At 39.3% G+C, this 19104-nt stretch overlaps 1 protein-coding gene across 2 annotated transcripts in view; it reads right to left on the bottom strand.

Annotated features, from left to right (window-relative positions):
* The window catches only part of LOC129763652 (kinesin-like protein Klp10A), a 135579-nt gene extending 118534 nt beyond the window's left edge, over nt 1-17045 (bottom strand). Inside the window, exons 1-2 of one of the 2 annotated variants that reach the window (XM_055762901.1) lie at nt 16826-17045; nt 15839-16292 (exon numbers count right to left, since the gene is read on the bottom strand). In XM_055762901.1, coding sequence (XP_055618876.1) covers nt 15839-15887 — 49 coding nt within the window. In that variant the 5' untranslated portion in view covers nt 15888-16292; nt 16826-17045. The remainder of the gene's footprint in view (nt 1-15838; nt 16293-16825) is intronic. The other variant, XM_055762902.1, reaches the window with a different exon arrangement.
* Nucleotides 17046-19104: the final 2059 nt, after the last annotated feature.

Raw genomic sequence — 19104 nt, 5'->3', positions numbered from 1 at the left:
CAACGAAAGGAGAGCGGTTTGCCTTCGTCAATGTTTTACAACGATGAATTTGCCACAAATACCGAAGAAATACGTCGACTTTTTGCGCTCAAATTCTCGGGCATGTTTGATAATGCCACGCTATCACCCGAACAAGTATCGGCAGCCGTCAGGAATGTTCCGGTTCATGAGGTTTCGCTGAACCGAATTCTTGTCAACGATGACCTAATCCTCAAGGCTGTGGCCAAATTGAAATCATCACTGTCAGCCGGCCCCGATGGGATTCCGTCATTCGTTCTAAAAAAGTGTGCTCAATCGCTACTCGCTCCACTCCGTCATTTGTTTGGACTATCACTGTCTAGCGGCGAATTTCCTGTCCTTTGGAAAACGTAGTATATGTTTCCGGTACATAAAAAAGGGGACAAATCAAACATTGATAATTACAAGGGCATTTCCACCCTATAGCCACTGAAAAGCTTTTCGAACTCGTTGTTCTGCCGCCTATGTTATTTAATTGCAAGCTACAAATTAGCAACGATCAGCACGGATTCATGCCCGGTCGCTCCACAACTACGAACCTGCTCGCCTTCACATCGTATATCACCGACGGCTTCTCGGAGGGATGCCAGACAGACGCCATCTATACCGACTTGTCAACTGCCTTCGACAAGTTGAACCACGCAATCGCAGTGGCCAAGTTGGAACGCATGGGAATCTGCGGTAATCTTCTGCAATGGTTCCAGTCTTATCTTACTGGTAGAACAAACTGCGTGAAGATCGGAGAGCTTTTGTCCTCATATTTCGCATCGCGTTCAGGAATACCACAGGGTAGCCACCTCGGTCCACTTATTTTTTTATGCCACCTCAACGACTGCAACCATTCATTAGAGGGTCCCCGATTAATACACGCGGATGATATGAAAATATTCTGCTACATAAGGACTATTGATGATGCCATGTTTTTGCAAAGACAACTAGATTCCTTTGCAGCTTGGTGAGGCCAATAGAATGGTGTTGAATCCCAGTAAATGCTCTGTCGTGTCATTCACTAGGAAACGGAATCCTACAGCCTTCGAGTACAGACTCTCAAACGTCGTTCTACCTCGCGCGAAGTGCGTTAATGACCTTGGTGTGCTTCTGGACTGTTAGCTCACGTCTTCTTCTTCTTCAATGGCACTAACGTTCCTAGAGGAACTTCGCCGTCTCAACGTAGTATTACTTGTGTCATTTTTATTAGTACTTAGTTGAGATTTCTATGCCAAATAACACGCCTTGAATGCATTCTGAGTGGCAAGCTCTAGAATACGCGTGATCACAGTGCAAGTCGGAGGAAATTTCTTTGATGAAAAATTCCCCCGACCAGAACGGGAATCGAACCCGAACACCCGGCATGTTAGTTATGACGCTAACCACTCGGCCACAGGAGCTCACGTAGCTCACGTACAAAAACCATATTGCGTACATTGTTAACAAGGCATCGAGACAACTAGGCTTTATCTTTCGTACGACGAAATCCTTCACCGACATTTATTGCCTGAAAGCTCGCTACTGTGGCCTTGTTCGCTCAGTACTAGAGTACTGCTCCGCTTTCTGGAACCCGCATTACCACAACAGTGCGCATCGTATTGAAAGCGTGCAACGACGATTCATTCGCTTCGCTCTGCGCATACTGCCGTGGCGAAATCCGCATCGTCTACCAAGCTATGAAAGCCGATGCCAGCTCATTAACACAGATGCTCTGGAAACGCGCAGGAACACTGCTCGAGCCATGGCGATTGCAGATGCATTAACATCAAGGACCGTCTGCCCTGTCATCCTCACAAGAACGAATGTTCTGGCCCACCCTAGACAGAAATTCGGAATTCTGCTTTTCGCTGGCTTTCCACCCGACGAACGAACTACGGTGCTTATGACGCTATTACTGGACTGCTACGAATATTCAACCGTTTAGCTTCTATGTTCGATTTAAATTTGTCACGTATGAATGTATTAAGTGTAAATTTTTAATGTTTTTTAGATCTAGACAACCCATTTAGGCAAAATTTATTATGTTCGGATATTTAGGGAAAATCTAGATATTAAGTCTACCATTGGGGCTCCAAGCCTGTTGGCAAATAAATACCATTGCGTTCAGTTCTTTAGGAGCTATTAACGCTCAAAATCTCGGTCTCCGGCGTAACGCTTTCGTTTTCGAAACTTTGATTTTACACCCCGGTATAGAAATTTTGACGTAGTCCTACGTCAAAAGAAAAAAGGTAACCAAGCGATTGTTATTTCTGTAAGGACGGTTTTTATTAACCCTTCCTCTACGGCAGTGTGCTCCGCCGGAGTGCTACCACTGAACGGAGCACTGCGCCGAAAAGCATGAATATCGCGCTGGTGTGATCGATGGGCAGTATCACCCTGATGTCGTCTAAAGACGACGCTCGTACACACAGGTCGTCGCGCGGATGTCGTCTATAGACGACACTCGTAGAGAAAGCACGTTTGCGTTATAAAAACTAAAATGTTACTCAAATAACTTTTTCATTAAATCCCAAAAAAGACAGTCTCTAATTTCGTTGAGAGACAACTCGACTTTTTAGGCTAGTCTTCCAACGCGTATCTTCTCGTTCAGGATGGCAGGATGCCAGCAGACTAGCAAGATTTGGTCCACTACACTCTGTCCAACTTCTATAAGACCAGGTGATGATCTTGCTGCTTTGTGTCATTGTAAACAAAAAACACTTCAATTTATATTTTAGTGTATTTGTATTGTTAACTATCATATACTGCATGATTTTCATATGCGTGTGTAAGCGTTGACGTAAACAAATGTGTTTGTATTTTTCAAGTGTTAAGTTTCTATAGGACCAGTCATGTTTTCCGTTGTTTTTAGTTAGTTTGAATATTAAATCTGGAAAATGCCGAAAGGAAATATGCTTACGGATAGAAAAAAAAGAACAAATCGATGCATTTCACCAAGAAAATGTTGGAATTGTAGAAATTGCTCGTCGGATTGGACGATTCCATTAAGTAGTTCTCAATTATTTGACGAATCATCATGGATACGGTAGAAAGAACAGAACTCCACGTAAATCGAAGCTCTCTGACCGGGATAATCGGGAATTAGTTAGAACAGTTACGAATACTTCAAAATCGCATATGCGAATAAAGCAATCTTTGAACTTAAACGTTTCACGGGAGACAATTCGTCAAATTTCGGTAGAAATTCCTTACATAAAGAGCGCTAGAAAGGGCGCTTCTAATCTTACACAATCTTACATCGAAAGACGTCTGAGTTTTGCCAAAGCTCACATGAATCAACAGTAGGACATGGTATGTCACGTTTTCAAAACGTTTTCAAAAGAATGCATTTTGCTATATACCACAACGAAAAGTTCTTCATTTATTTTTTTACTTTTAACATTGCTAGGTTATCTCCAGTGACGAAAGAAGTTCAATTTGGATGGCCCTGATTGAACTTTTTTCGTCACTGCTAGGATGGCAACCAGGATTTTTTTTATTCTTTATTTTTGAGACTTTCAACCTCCTGGGCTGGTTCGTCTCAGAACTCTGAGTTTTGATGGAGGCTCGTGGATGGTTTGGGCGAGATTTTGTTCAAGCGGAAAGCTCAAGATAGCTTACACATCATTCAAGGATTACATACATGTTCTGAAATCCCCTCTCCTATCGTTTTTACGTGGATATCGTCACAAAAAATTCACATTCCAGCAAAACAATGATCCTATTCATACCAGCAAGGAAACTAATCAATGGATTAAAGACCAAAAACTTAATTTTTTGAACTGACTGGTTCGCTCTCCAAACTTGAACTCTGTTGAAAATCTTAGGAGGATCCTTGTACGCAGATTTTACACTGAAGAAAAGTGGTACACCACGATTGAAGAGCTCAAGCTCGCAATTTTGGAAAAATAGCAAAATAACGAGAAATCCGTTCAGAAAAATTTGGTAAATAGTATGCCAACACGAATTTTCCAGGTTATTAACCCAAAATGGCAAAGTTACCAATTATTGACATGTAAATCAGGCAATAGTTTGGAATTTTTCATTGGTAATACTTATGAATTTTGAAATGGCCTTATAGAAACTTGACAGCTGAAATTATCATATTTAACCACAATAAATAAACAAACAATTCTTTTGCACGAAATTGACGTCAAATGTACTTTATTCTAAGCATTCTACAATGTATGAATGTATCTTGTTGAAATTCTAACTGTTTGTGTTGCAACGAAATAGAATCAGGGTGGTCTTATAGAAGTTGGACAGAGTGTATATGTCGACACTAGTCCGCAAAGGGTTAAGATTCTTTGTAATTTTACCATTGACAAAAATTGTACGAACAACATTACAATTAACTTCTAATGTGTAAAATTGCAGAAATCGCCCCCGTTTAATGACCACCGGAACTCGAAATGCACAACAAAATACTTTCAAACCCATCCTTTCACAGCGTCAAAACGGTAAGCCTCGCAAACCCAACTTCAGACTTTTCATACAACTTGCCAACCGGGGTTACACGCGTTTGTGGTGAATGAGTCACGCCTTAGCGAGGCATTTCGTTTCCCGTCAGCGTCAGTTCCATTCTTTTTCGCGTGGCATTTTTCCTCGAACTTTGTATTATATCACAACACACGGAGGCAGACTCATTTTTGCGATGTTTTCACCAATAGCAACAGCAGCAGCAGCAGCAGCAGCAGTGTCACACCAACACAACGGAGTGTATGAAAAGAGGTAACGGAAGAAAAAGAGGGTTTAGCCAACGCACATGTTGCAAAAATGCACATCCCATCTCATTGCACAGTCGCCGGTGATGCAATTTATTGTCCACTCGCAGCAGCAGATGTGTGAAGGACGCACGACTCGCTTTTTCGGAATGGTATGAAATGTTGGAAGTTGGGAAGTTTTCGGCAAGGTAAGCGGTGAAACTTTGCATCACTTAGCTCAATACTTTGAAAAGTAATGCTTGCCTACAAGATCACCACACCATTAGTAGTGGTCGTTGATCCGGTTGTCCCTGAGCGGGGAACTTGCGAGCGAGCGAACGAACGCCCGAAACATCCGTGGGTGTCAGCAGCCACAGCAGTAGTAGTCGTGCTTTGCTCCTGGACGAAGCTTTTCAACGCGGTTTATATCCCCAACTGGATTAAATATACATTAAAACATGTGTGTGAAAACTCTCTGAAATAAACTAACGGAAGCACGTTTATTTTTTAAAAACATCCATTATTGGCCGTGCCGATTTTCAATATCTAATTCCCTTCGTTGTGTGATGCCACTATCCAAAGAGCTTTGTTCATTTCCGTTAGCTGTTAGCCGTTAACCATCGGAGACAACGAACATTTTCTAGTGTATGTTATTGTTTTTGTTGTCTTCTGACTGTCAGCTGCCCGTCAGTCAGTCCAATGTGTACATTGACGACGATGGTGTTTGTGTGATCACCGTTCGTGCTCCGCACAACTGACGATGAACGCCAGCGCAAAAGTCGGCAGTTGAAAGTGGCTCGGAGAAGGCAAAACTCCAGTGCAGCCAGTTTTGTTAGTGCTGAACTTCGCAAAATATACAATACCATTATAGATTGTAGAATTGATTTGATATTTGACATCGAAATATTCCTGCGTGGGATGAGTAATATTTTCTAGGAAATTTTAATTCAATTCTAAAGCCATTTAACTCTAATGAAGACCGACTTCTGTCGGCGTACCGAAATCTTGCTGATTGATTTGTACACTAATTCCGGCCACCTTACTCAACCACTAGGCGTTAGCTTTCAGAACAACTTAGGAAATAATAGGAAGAAACACTCCTTGAAGAGATCAGTTGGCTCAGACGAATTTGAAGTAAAATCTCTGTTCAATTTTTTTTGAGGCATGTAAAACAGCATTTACTGCCATAAAAATTGCGCCCAAAACGGTTTCAGGAAAATAAATATAGACCCATGGAATCCGTACGCAGTTGACTATTAGCGAATTCCTTTTACAAACTGAATTAGTGCCACACTGACTCTGTAATAAAAAAACAGGAAGTGGGTTATATCTATGGTATAACCGCAAGGGTGACGTAGGACTATCGTTGATTTAGAGATCATTTGTATGAAGTTGAATCTGAATTCATTCTGAATGAATTAATATTTGGAGAACTTCGAAAACGAGAGCGTTACGTTGGAGGCACAAGGTTTTATGCATCCAATATTGGATACGGAAATATCCTACTGATGGGGAAGAATAATCTTCAGAAGCTATCCTGTTGATTGCGATTGATTGAAAAATCACAAAACCTAATGTATTTGGTCACAGTGTTACATGGATAGAAAACATTCAAATAAACTCTTTCACATGAATGTATTTTTAAATTCCTAGAGGAACTGGCAGATTATTTTCCGGATCTTTCTTGATCCAAACTGAAAGAATTCCGTGCGTGTATGTGTGTGTGTGTAGCGGCTGCTTCGAGATCTTCCCGGGGAACCGTTTGTAGCATCACTCTCCTCCTGATGGATTCCCTTCTGGCCTAAGATGCACAAACAGGCTCTTGGTGACACCGTTCATCCGCGCTTTCATGATAAATGAAGAGCTTCACCACAACAGCGACAACATGCTCCAATCGCTGTTCAATTAGAACTGAGTGGATTTCCGAGCGGCGCTCGCTTATATACCGATTGGTGATTTCAAAAGCCTATTTTGAAAGCAAATTTAAGACTATTGAAACAAGTTTTTGGATCAGAAAGTAACAAGTATAGAACGCGTAGACATTTTATCTTTCGAATGAAGTGTTTATCATACCATTTCGTTCAGTTGTTTAGGAGCTATTAACACTCAAAATCTCGGTCTCCGGCGTAACGCTTTCGTTTTCGAAACTTTGATTTTACACCCCGGTATAGAAATGAAAGACGTAGGTCCTACGTCAAAAAACGTTTTCAGATTCACGAACGCGGCGGTTTGTTGGTGTGCGTTATATAGTCTGATTTGTTTATATTTGCGATGACAAACGTGCAGTGTCGACGTCTGGTGGCGATATTAGTACTTGGGAGGTAATTTTTTTCTCTATCAAATCAGAAGGGGGAAGTGCAGTGTAAAAATATAAAAGTTTGAATGAAAATTTCTACTTCATATTGTTTGATTACCTAACACATGTAGTCCTGACTCTCACTTAACCATTTGTCGATGCATTTCCTGTTTGTTCCACAAATAATCACTAACATAATATAAAATCATCAACAGACACAGTTGTTTACGTTCAATATGTTTTAGCAATTTCACAAAAAAAAACCCCTCTTATTCCATCACATAAAATAACGTTAAAGTAAATTTTCATTCATAATTTTGATTTTGAAAGCATGTTTATTTAACCTGAAAATCCATAATTATTTTCGCCTCCCAATGAAAGCACACGATGCTTAATGTCGTCTACGCGAGTATACTCTTCAAAATCAGAATCCGAATTGGATTACGATTCCAATAATACAAAAGTAAAATCAGCAGGTTTTCCTTTTTCATAGTCTTTATTTTTAGACTTTCCAAAACAATACTCGGAACTTGACAATTCAGTATAGTTGTATTGGTGAACCCGAGTGTGAACCCGTGAAACATTTCAGTGCGAAACTAACATCTTTCGGGTTGAACCTAGTGCGAAACTGGGTTGAAACTGAGTGAATAAAAAAAAAGTTTTGACAGCAGTTAGTGTGGCGCTGGGGTTGAAACTGAACAAAAACGAATTTGCTATATGAGTCACATCCTTCCATTGCCGGTCAAGTTGCTGCTCCCACAAGTGCTAGCAACGCGGAGCCTAAGGAATATTTTGGAAGCTCTTGAAAGCCGATTGACCGCCGAACGGAAGGCGAAAGGCCGATGTGATCTGACAGGGTAATGTTGCAGATACCAGTTTGTTTTACCTGTGGCAAGAAATGAAGTTTTTCACTGGTGCAGTTGCTCCTTACTCCAGTGCTTGTGCATCATATTTCTGATTCTTTTGCGGTATGCAATAGAAGTATTTTGACATAGGAATATGTCTTTAATTTCTATATAGGGTGTAACTCTACGAAAAATGTAACGATTCATTAATAGTTTTCAAACGCATATTACTCAAAATCGTTATTGCTACATATGTTGTGCTGTATACTAATAGACAGGAAATTTATTCAGCTTTTTTTTTTGCTTAAGACATGAACAGTGAATATAGTAAGAAAAAGTTAACAATTTGATAATCAATTCGATTTTACGAGCCACTCGTTTTCTCCCACAACTCAACGAGCAATATTTTTGCCTACAATTTGGCGTTAGCTCACAATGTGATGAATCATACTCGATTTGCCGATAATAGGCATTTATAAGATGTCAGAGTCAATGGAGGGATGATCTAGGAATGATCTTAAAGATTGGATGATTCTATTCCCCAAAGATTTGACGAGAATCTGGCTCAAAAAGTTAAACGTTGATAGAGATTTTATTAGATTGAAGTTCAGGTTGTTGTCCAATCAATTCGTGTTCAATTCACGTTTTATCGTGTAGGTCTTGCTACTAACAACTTATGCAATTGTTGTCCATGATGTCATAATATCGAGAATGTTGTTTGGTTATGTAAAAAACGCAATTAATGAATTTAACTGGCTGCTGATTCGAAAGTTCGAAAGGGTATACTTAGACATATTTTTCAGGGCTTCCATTTGATGTATCAAAAAAAATACAGATTTAGAACAATGAAAAAACTCAATTCAAATGCAATTACTACACACAATCACAGTCCTATGCCACGATCCCGTCCGTGCCTCTAGGCCTAAACCAATAAACTTTTTTATTATGAAGTTTAAATTTTTTTGTAACTTCACATTTTTTTCAGGGATAGGGATCAATGACCGAGGATAGAGCTGAGGCAGTTTTGAAGATTCGTTCGCAATGTCCTTTCCCATGCGTAGAACGCGAGAAAAGACGGGACAAAAAGTAAAAAGAAAGAGAACAGAAGCAAGCTATCAAGAACACCGGAGCGATGATTAAGAGAAAGTAACGTGATAAGAAATAGAAAGATAAAAGTCTAGCTTCGAGCAATCTTGTGTAAAAATGCGATTGTGATGATGAAAAATATTACTTCGGTTAAATATTAGGGCATTAAATATAACTTAAACACACGGTGAATCACTTGACGGCAAATTTATTCTACAGTTTATACAGTATACGGCTACTCAAGAGATTTGCTGCCCTTTGAATGCAGATGTGAAAACAAAAAGATCAACGTTATGTTATGGTTAAAATTTTGAAATTTTGGAAAGCTTCGAGAAACAGTTCGTAAAATAATTCAAATATGTTCTACAATGATATCGTTGTAAGTCCAGTTGGATTTCGTGTTTGCGAAATTGCACTTCTTCCTTCCATTGGTGTGAAGCGAAAATGGCAATAGATTTTCAGGTGGAAGAACGCGCTTTAAAAATGAAAATTATAAATGAAAATTTACTCTTCTGTATAAAACATGTATTCGATGTAACGGAGGAACATGTTATTTGCAAGTGAAACTAGAACCATGAGCGAAAATTATGCCTGAAAATAAATTTATATTATAATGCCAAGTTTTGGTAGAAGTAATGGGAAAATTAAAATAAGAGGAATTTGTAAAAAGACAATTAGACGATCGCCGAGTTCTACGATTGAACCCACGAACGTTCGATTAGTGAGAGAACGTAAATGTTTGAAAAAAATTCATATCAAAAAATTATTTTTGGGCGAGACGAAGTTCGCAAGGGTTAGCTAGTTACAAATACAATACAATTTTTGTTGTACATAGAATGGACGCATGAAGATTGGATGTACATGATTTTAAAGCTTAAGCTCTCAAGTTTTGGAATATTTTACGAATAATTTTTATCATGGTGTGTGTGAACGTAGTGAACAAAAATATCGGGAAGATTTTTTTCTTTCTGCCTTTTCAAAGATTTTCTTGCATTTTTTTTCCGAAAAAAAAATCAATTTGAAAGTAACAAGATTCAAACAAACAATGATATTTGAATGCTTATGAAACCCAAAATGTAACGCAATGAAAGTTCGAGTGCAAGAGTTGTATCAAGTCTCAACATGAAAAGCTTTTGATTATTTTCAACGGAAGATTTCAAAACGTGAATTTCCGCGTACTTTAGTTTCTTATTTCAAAATCTTAATCACTATTCTTTGGATTTCGGAATTATATTCAACAATTAATATAGCTTCCGCTATATCGAAATTGTTAACAAGTTTGTTGGCAGCACTGCATCGGGTTATGCGTGAGTCACGAACCGCCAGTGCTATATTTACCCTAGTCGAGGCGCGATGTGCCGCGTCGGAGGAACCGCCAAAGCGGCTACCAGCAAAAGAGGATCCCCATTTACGGAATGTTGTTTCCCCGCGTCCGGGTTGATTATTTGTCGCTGGTTGCTGCTCCTGCTTCTGCTACCTCTGCATGTGGCTACTACCTCTATTACTACACCTATGTAAAATTCACTCCGGCTGAAGGTTAAATGCGGTCTGTATATTTGCTCGATCATGACCATACCCGAGAAAAGGTTGTTTTGAGTTTGGATAGCATCATGCGCACAGTGCGACGTAGATGTAAATTTTTCTTCACGTTATAGTTTGGTGCGCCTCGTTGCAAACAAGGCATTACGACAGATCATATGACAGTTATGCCAGAAAATATATCACTCAACATCCGATAAATTAGTAGGATTGTACATAGAAGACGTCACTATTGACGAATCCATCCACAAAAACCATCGTAGGTTCATATTACCATTATTTCAAAATTAGAATCAAATTTGATACATTTCTGAAGTTTTAGTTATCTTAGGTTTCCCCTTTCAAACCATTACAGATTGCTTTGAGAGTTTGCTGTTCGAATAAATCATCATCTGAAACACGAGTCGACAATTTATCTAAAGTATCCTTTTTAGATTCATGATTTTGTTAACAGTCGTGACTGCTTTAAGAACAATCCAAACCGGAGAAAATTCGATTTTCATGTTTCTATACAAAAATAAAAAAGAAAGCAGCAAGGAAGGATCAGTCGAAGGCGAGGTGACTCATCTCAAAATGCTTTAGAATCCAACGATTACGAATTTGCTTCTGAATGGAAAATTCTTCATAAGATATATAAGATAGACGAATGACTTTCCTGGCTAACAATTTAGAAGGGAATGTTGGAATACATTGGTCATTTTCATCGGGAATTACAAGAGCAGTCAAACTCGTCTAAAGAAGTAGTCGAAATGTTTTAATCAATTCAAGCTCGACACATGTTATCCGCATCTGATAGCGTGGGCTTGACATACTGGAAGTTTCGGAAAGTGAGCTTTTGCTAGAGATACCAAGATACCGGTGGTTCGCACCGCTCAGTGCAATGTAGTCATCCTTCCCTGCAGTAAAAACTTAATGAAATCGACAATAACCTGCTATCATATAAGGTATCTTCCCGAGCACGACCCGATGATTATGAACGAAATATAGCAACGAGTCTACGTGTCCAACCAGTGATTGTTAGTCAGAAAAACTAAACAGGATGGTATGTTCTGTTGAGTCTATGGTACTTCGGTTGGAGCCGTGTCCAGCAAAACACCTGGGTAAACAAACATTCGCCGCCGCCGAAGAAGGAAGAAAAGCAAACAACCAACATCTATTCGGTGAACCAAGTTCCTTGTGGACGGAATGACCGCTGATTCGTGACGTAGTTCCGTACCTCACCATGACACTTCAGCTTGGCTTTGGCTCGTATGACACCATTAATACCAAGCAGACTTGAAACAAATGCTTGCCCCCCGGAGGAAAATCCGTACCAGGTGTACCTTACAGCAGCTCATGAGTAAAATCATCACAGGTCTATAACGTGTGGATGGTTTTCTTGACGATATCATCATCTACAGCATCAACAGAGAGGAGTATGTTTTCCACTTAAAACCGTAAAAATGCAATTTCTACAAATCTGAAATCCGATCATCATCAACGTTAACGGCATCTAACCTGATCCAGAGAAGGGCGTCTCAATGGGCAGAATGACACAGTCGAAGAACTTCAATGAGCTCAGGTCATTCCTCTGAGCAGCAAACTTCAACGGTTCGATCCGGAAATTGATCGAATCCGACAGCTTATTTGTGGTCCTGAAAAGAACCGATGAGATTGAGTGACTTTGAAACAGCATCTGAAGATATTTGATACATAATTCATTTTGTTTTCGTGAGAATACACGAGATTGTTTATGACCATGACCATGACCAGTATAGAAACCTTCGCTCGGGTGCATTCACAGGTAAAAAAATTTCCTAGACCACTCCATACGAAAGCAAAATAGAAACAGAGAGATTAGCGTCGCAATCATGCATCATGTTCAACCGCAGTTCAATCGCGACTGAAATATTATTTCAGGTGATTGCTATATGTATTTGTAGTTATTTCGAGAGTATGTTTCGAAGCAGTTTATCAACTATTGAAACAATTTTTGGATCAATGAGTCATTTCAATCTTGGATATTTTATCTTCCGAATGAAGCGGTTTTCATACCACTTCTTTCACCCGTCAAAGAGTTATGAACGTTCAAAGCCTTGTATTTCAAGCGTCACGCTCTCGTTTCCGAACATCCCGATACAGAAATGAAAGACGTACTCCTACGTCAAAATGTAATCTGATGGCTACACTTGATTACAACATACAACTCGCACGCAAACAACACAACAGTACGAAATAAGCAGTAATGTCTACCGGGTTCAAACCGTGTATCTGGACCCACCGTCATTCAAACACTTTTCTGCATCTTCAAGTGTGACAAGGCAAACGCAATCAGCCATATATAAAGCGACCACTACTACTAATGACATTTGAGGTTTAAATTTTTCTGTTGGATGCAGCTCCGTTCTAGGCGGCCATGTTTTTGATGCCAACATCTCGAGAACAAAACAGCTGAGATCTATGCGGTTTTGAATTCTACTGGCAGAATTCTTTAGCAGGCACAGTGATGGTGTATGGTGAAGGAGTGGTAAACTCCAGGACACTAACGTGCATCGCGTCAGAGTAACCGAGCCAGGAAGCACCAACTGGAGGTTCTGTACTTATTGTTCATGTCTACCGGATCGAACAACCACCAAGGATTCTTCTAGACCCGAAGGTCGTTGGAATTATGGACTGGAAATTGAGTCGAGAGATTATGGATCGCTTTTGGCACCAGGAGAACAATATGGTTTACGGGTTGCAACTTATTGGAGCCAGTAAACCGCTTGAACCAGAGGTTTGTGTTCTTTAAGTCGTTCAGATCGACGTGTCCATCCAGCCTTAGTTCCAACGCCAGATCTTTTACTAAATCCGGCAATTTTGTGGCCCGGGCAACATGACGGATCTGAACACGAACGTCACTTCAAGGTGAAAACGAAATGAAGTGTGTTTAACCTTGCAAACAAATCATTTCGGTTTCATCGTGAATTGACGTTCGTGATCAGGCCCGACAACTCCTTTGGCCTTCCAAGGAGAGTTCCCTCAGCGAGGGCAGAAGACTATTAAGATGGGTCGCATAGATGAAAGATTTTCAGAAAATTCGAAAAAATATGTCAAACTTAAAATCAACTATTTATATTATGGTCATATTAATTGTATCTAGCGTATATAAGAAGTTTTTTTTGGAGAACTAATGAATTTAAAGCATTGAAGACTAGAGCGGAGGAAAATTTGGAATGTGATGGAAATATTGGTTAGATAGAACGTATACAAATTGTGAAAAGAAAATCATCTATATAAATAAAAGTATAAGGCCAAATATGTTGCTGAGCGCGAAACCCGGAAAGGGAATCATCCGATTTGAGCCATCTTTATTTTGATGTATTCGTCTCTGCCGGTAAATCAATGTTATGGAGAGAAAAATCGGAAAACTCTGAAGGAAGGTCGGAAAATTGATTTCCCATATGGTTTATAATTACAGCATGATAAGCGTTGTCGGTTCATTCAATGTTCGAATTCGATCTTTGTTTGAAAGTAGAAATGGATTTTCAGATGGAATAACGCACTCCTATATCTTCTATCTATCTATCTATCTATCTATATGAATAAAAATGTAAGGCCAACTGTGTTGCTAAGCGCAAAACCCGACGAAGGAATGGTCCGATTTGAATCGTCTTTATTTTACTGTATTTGTCTTGTCAATATTGGGTATAGAAAAATCAGAAAATTTTCGGAGAACTTTGAAAGAAGTTAGGAAAATTCAGTGAATTTACTACACACATATTCGAAAATTACATACATACAAAATTACATTGATGAAATTGATCTTTGTTTGAAGGTGGAAATAGATTTTCAGTCGGAATAACGCTTCCCTATCTATATGAATAAAAAAGGAAAACCAAATGTGTCGTTAATCGCAAAATCCGAAGGAGGAAAGGTCCCTCTTGAGCCGTCTTCATTTTGTTGTATTCTGTCCATAGAACAATGTTATGAAGAGAAAAAAATAGAAATTTGTTCTAAAGAATTTATATCAAAACAATAATTTTGGGCGAGACAAAGTTCGCCGGGTCAACTAGTTTAGAGATCTATATAAATAAAAATGTAAGGCAAAATCTGTTGGTAAGCGGAAAACCCGTAGAAGGGATGGTCCGATTTTAGCCTTCTTTATGTTTTTGTATTCGTCTCTTCCCGTAGATCAATATAGTGGAGAGAGAAAACCGGAAAATTTTCGGAAAACTCTGAAGGAAGGTCGGAAAGTTTGGAAAATTGAATTCCCACATGTTCGAAAATTACATCATAATAAGCGTCGTTAGTCCATTTGATGTTGGCGCTAACGAAATTGATTTTTGTTCGAAAGTGGAAAAAGATTTTCAGACAGAATAACGCATTCCTATATCTTCTATCTATATAAACAAAAATGGAAGGCCAAATGTGTTGGTGTGCCCTAAACCCGAGGAAGGAATGGTCCAATTTGAGCTGTCTTTATTTTGTAATATTCTCTGTATCAAACATGAATTCCATCTTCTTCTTCTTCTTCTTCAATGGCACTAACGTTCCTAGAGGAACTTCGCCGTCTCAACGTAGTATTACTTGCGTCATTTTTATTAGTACTTAGTTGAGATTTCTATGCCAAGTAACACGCCTTGAATGCATTCTGAGTGGCAAGCTCTAGAATACGCGTGATCACAGTGCAAGTCGGAGGAAATTTCTTTGACGAAAAATTCCCCCGACCAGAACGGGAATCGAACCCGAACACCCGGCATGTTAGTTGTGACGCTAACCACTCGGCCAAGGGAGCACATGAATTCCATGCAACGGAGAGAACGAGAATTGTGTCTGAAAATAATTTTATATTATAAGGACGAATTTTTGTATAAGTACTAGACAATTTAAAGTAAAAGGAAATCGTGAAGGGTCAAAGGGTAATCAATCAATGAAGAGTTCATTGATTGGACTCACTAACGTTCACTCAGTAAGAAAACGTGGATGTTTGAAAGTATTCAAATCAAAAAATCTATTTTGGGCGGGACGAAGTTTGCCGGGTCAGCTAGTAAACAAAGTAAATTAAATTTGAGAGCTTTTAGTTGCGCCCAACAGTGGAGTGCGATCTGCTTACAAGATCCTGAAAATCTCTCCAGCAAACATCAGTATACCAACAGTAAAATATGAATACACAATACGAACTTTTTGCAATCTTGTTTAGAGTGATGGATTGTATATCAGGATTAGAACTACTGAAACGAGATTAGATTTAAACAATTCTGGCAATCCTTCCGCCCGAATCGTTCTCTGGCACTGTTCTCTTCAAAGAGAATCATGCGGAAGCAGATGTCAAACTGTCTATGCTTTTACGCAAGTTAACGACATTTTCTGCCCGAAAAGTGTATCAATTTACGGTAGTAATCCAAAACAATGCTCTGACTTACCATCGCTTCGTTTGATATTCACTATGCTTCCTTTCTCGAACATATCCATGCCCTTTTACCTTCCTCAGCGTGTAGTGCAAGGTTTTAGTAACTCTATTCCGCTACTTCGAACACTCTCTTCTATCTAACCACTCTCCTCTTCCACAACACACTTCACGGCCTTTTTCCTCCGGCTAACTTTTTTTTTTTGATTCACCGCACAAACACAGCAACCACAATCTGCTTCTGGTGCTGCTACTGCTGCTTCTTTTCACTCTGTCGTAATCTTTTGCTTCGATTTATCCACTCGTGAATGTGGGGTGCACTAAAAATGCAATGGCTGGAACTCTGCTTCTGACATTAATTTTATTTTTTTTTCTCCGCCGTCCCAACAACAAAGCCAAGGTGGGCAACCCGACTGTTTTCAGCTGGAATTCTGCGATGAGTCCTCAACACGTATACTCCGGCTCCGGTTCTACGGATTTGGCACACACAACGAACACGTTAAAATTTTTAAACAATAGAACAAATGAGAAAAAAAATTAAAATATGACAAAACGAAAACTTGTCGGTAGCACACAACATAAATTTTCCGCCCTATTTTCTGCAGATAGATATTTCAGAATCTGGATGTAGTATTTTACAATGGCGAAAAAAAACTTGAATAGAGATTAAATCACACACTAATTTTTCGTTCAAATGTCGAGCTAAACGAAAATGGAAAACTAGATCCAGCTCGCGCTCCCTTTCCGTAAACTACCACTGCTTAACACAATGGCCCTTTTTTTTTGCTCTACAGTTGAGTTACACTAGCACACGACTCTGTATTTGGTTCCATGGGTTCCATACTATTCATGATGGTTCACTTGCTGTCTCCGGACTGCGCTCTCGTTCACTTTTCAGGCTGTTTCACGGGTTCTCCGGAACAGGGCCGGAAAAACGGTGAATCATACACTCGAGACACGAAAACTCCGTAACACACGACGGATCGCCGGGGGACAAACTTACCTCGGAACGAGAGAACACAAAATCGAGAAAGGAAAGAAAACGTAAAACAAAGTTCGTTGCTTTTTTACACGAGACAGCCCAAGAAGTTGCGGAGGATCGGAATAGTCGTCGACGTCGTCTTTTTGAGAGCAAGTAGAGCGCTGCTACTGGTCCAACAGCGAGGCGTTTCGAATAAAATCAGCAGCCACAGCAAACATATGCGGATTTCGGATTTCGTACGTTCGCACATATACTGCTTGCGCAACGGAATGTGTGTGAGTGTGAAACAGATGCGGTACAATTGCAACACACCAATCCACAGAAGTGAGAATCGAGAATGACAGTTCCGTTGGTAATTTGAATTCATTTCGTCGATTTTTGGAGAGCGGTTTCGATCCGAGGGGACGGTCAATGCGCTAATCGATGTTTATTTCTATTTGATGGTTACATTCGGGGCTCTGGCAACCTGCTTGCCAAGATTGGCTCAAATATACTGTCAACCATCGACCCCAATTAGTGGCACCCTGCAATCGTTTCATCGACCTTTTGTACGTGTTTGATGGAAGGAAGGAAGGTATTGAATTAGAGAGACTTTAAACTCTGAGAGTTCATTCGTCTCTATGTTTGATGGACAATTTGATGCCACTTCTGACGTGGGACTACGTCTAACCGGAGATTGGGGGGGGTGGGGGGTCTAAAATGAAAACCTAAACACAGAGCATGCAGGAAAAAATGAAAGATTTCGAATGTTTATAACTCGAACATTTCTTACTGGATCGGAAAGATGTTTGCATCAATTGATAGGGAATGTTTCTACGCTTCTATCGCAATTAATAAAATGTTATTTTCCATTAGATAAACAATTGAATAACTGTAACATGTTAAGCGTTATCTAAACGCCCTAACTACTTCGTTTTGATTGGCCCGATTTACGGTTTCCCCAACACACCATCATAACCAAGCAGTCTTGGGGAAATCGGCAATGCAAATACATGAAAGTATGGGGATTTTTGTTCTCACCGAAATGTGTTCCCTAACACAGACTTCAAAACCAAGCAGCGTTGGAGAGATCGGCAAATTGCAAATACATGAAAGTCGGGGTATTTTTGTTCTGACTGAAATGTGTTTCCCTAACACAGATTTCAAATACATGGAGCGTGGGGAAATTGACATTCCAAATACATGTAAGTCGGGAGCTTTTTTGTTCCGACTGAAATGTGTTTCCCTAACACAGACTTCTAATCTATGGAGCGTGTGAAAATAGTCTCAGCAAACAAATGCAAACTGCGAGTACTTTTGTACTCGCTTGCCTTTGTGCAAACTAGAATATGTTTCCTTAACACGGTCTTCCGAGAAGTACGTACACTTGAGAGATGCAAACTTCAGAAGGAAACATAAAATGAAATAATCGTTTGATAATTCTTTCGTCCACATATTTTGTCCTAGGTATCATACCAAACGTAAAAGGACTGTCATAAAATTTACTTGTAATGAAGAACATAATCTATCACAATGCATGAATTTCCCTTATATGGAATTATACAATATTTTTACTCATAAAGCGAATATATTGAATTTAATTGAATTCGAGAATTGTTTCATTCAATTAAAAATTTAATCAATACAAACAAATGATTGGTACGATAAGGTAGTCCCGCGTCAACCTTGCGATTATATCATAGATATAACCCACCCATTTTTTGCCAACATGTACCAAAGTACGTGGAATAAGAAGGTAGTCTACTCCCTGCTTTGTTCAAGTGTGGTAGGCAAAGAAAAAAAAAGCAAGAAATAGTAATAAACCATCGATCGAATCCATATAAATTTCAACATTTTTTAATTTTTCGAATTATAATACAAGAACTGTCTCCAAAAATGTTTCGAAATGATGAAATAGCAGTTTACTTAATTATTTTAAAATTTAAAACTGTAAAATTATCGCACCTGTACTATAAAAATAATGCAATCCAATAAACAAATATGTTGAGAGGTTATATCGTTCCCGTTCCCGATCCATGGAGCGAATGCATGGGATTACTGAAAACGTCTCCGATTAGTTTATCTCATTCGAAATTATTCTGTTCCGGCATCGCGGGACGTGGTACTTCAACATTTCGTTGAAGTAAACAAAACCTGTTCAGTATGAAATCGATAAAAACCACATAAAAACTTACTTGCACTGAAAAAGCGGTATATTATCGTGTTTACCGTCGGCACGACTTGCGATTTTGTCTCTTTTCAGGATTTTTGGAACTTTTAAAATCAGGATTTTTGGAACTTTTAAAATATTGAAAAAACTT

Source organism: Toxorhynchites rutilus, chromosome 1 (assembly GCF_029784135.1).
Source record: "Toxorhynchites rutilus septentrionalis strain SRP chromosome 1, ASM2978413v1, whole genome shotgun sequence".
Taxonomy (NCBI): Eukaryota; Metazoa; Arthropoda; class Insecta; order Diptera; family Culicidae; genus Toxorhynchites; species Toxorhynchites rutilus.
The sequence above is the reverse complement of the archived record's forward strand: the minus strand, read 5'-3'. Positions and strand labels throughout refer to the sequence as shown.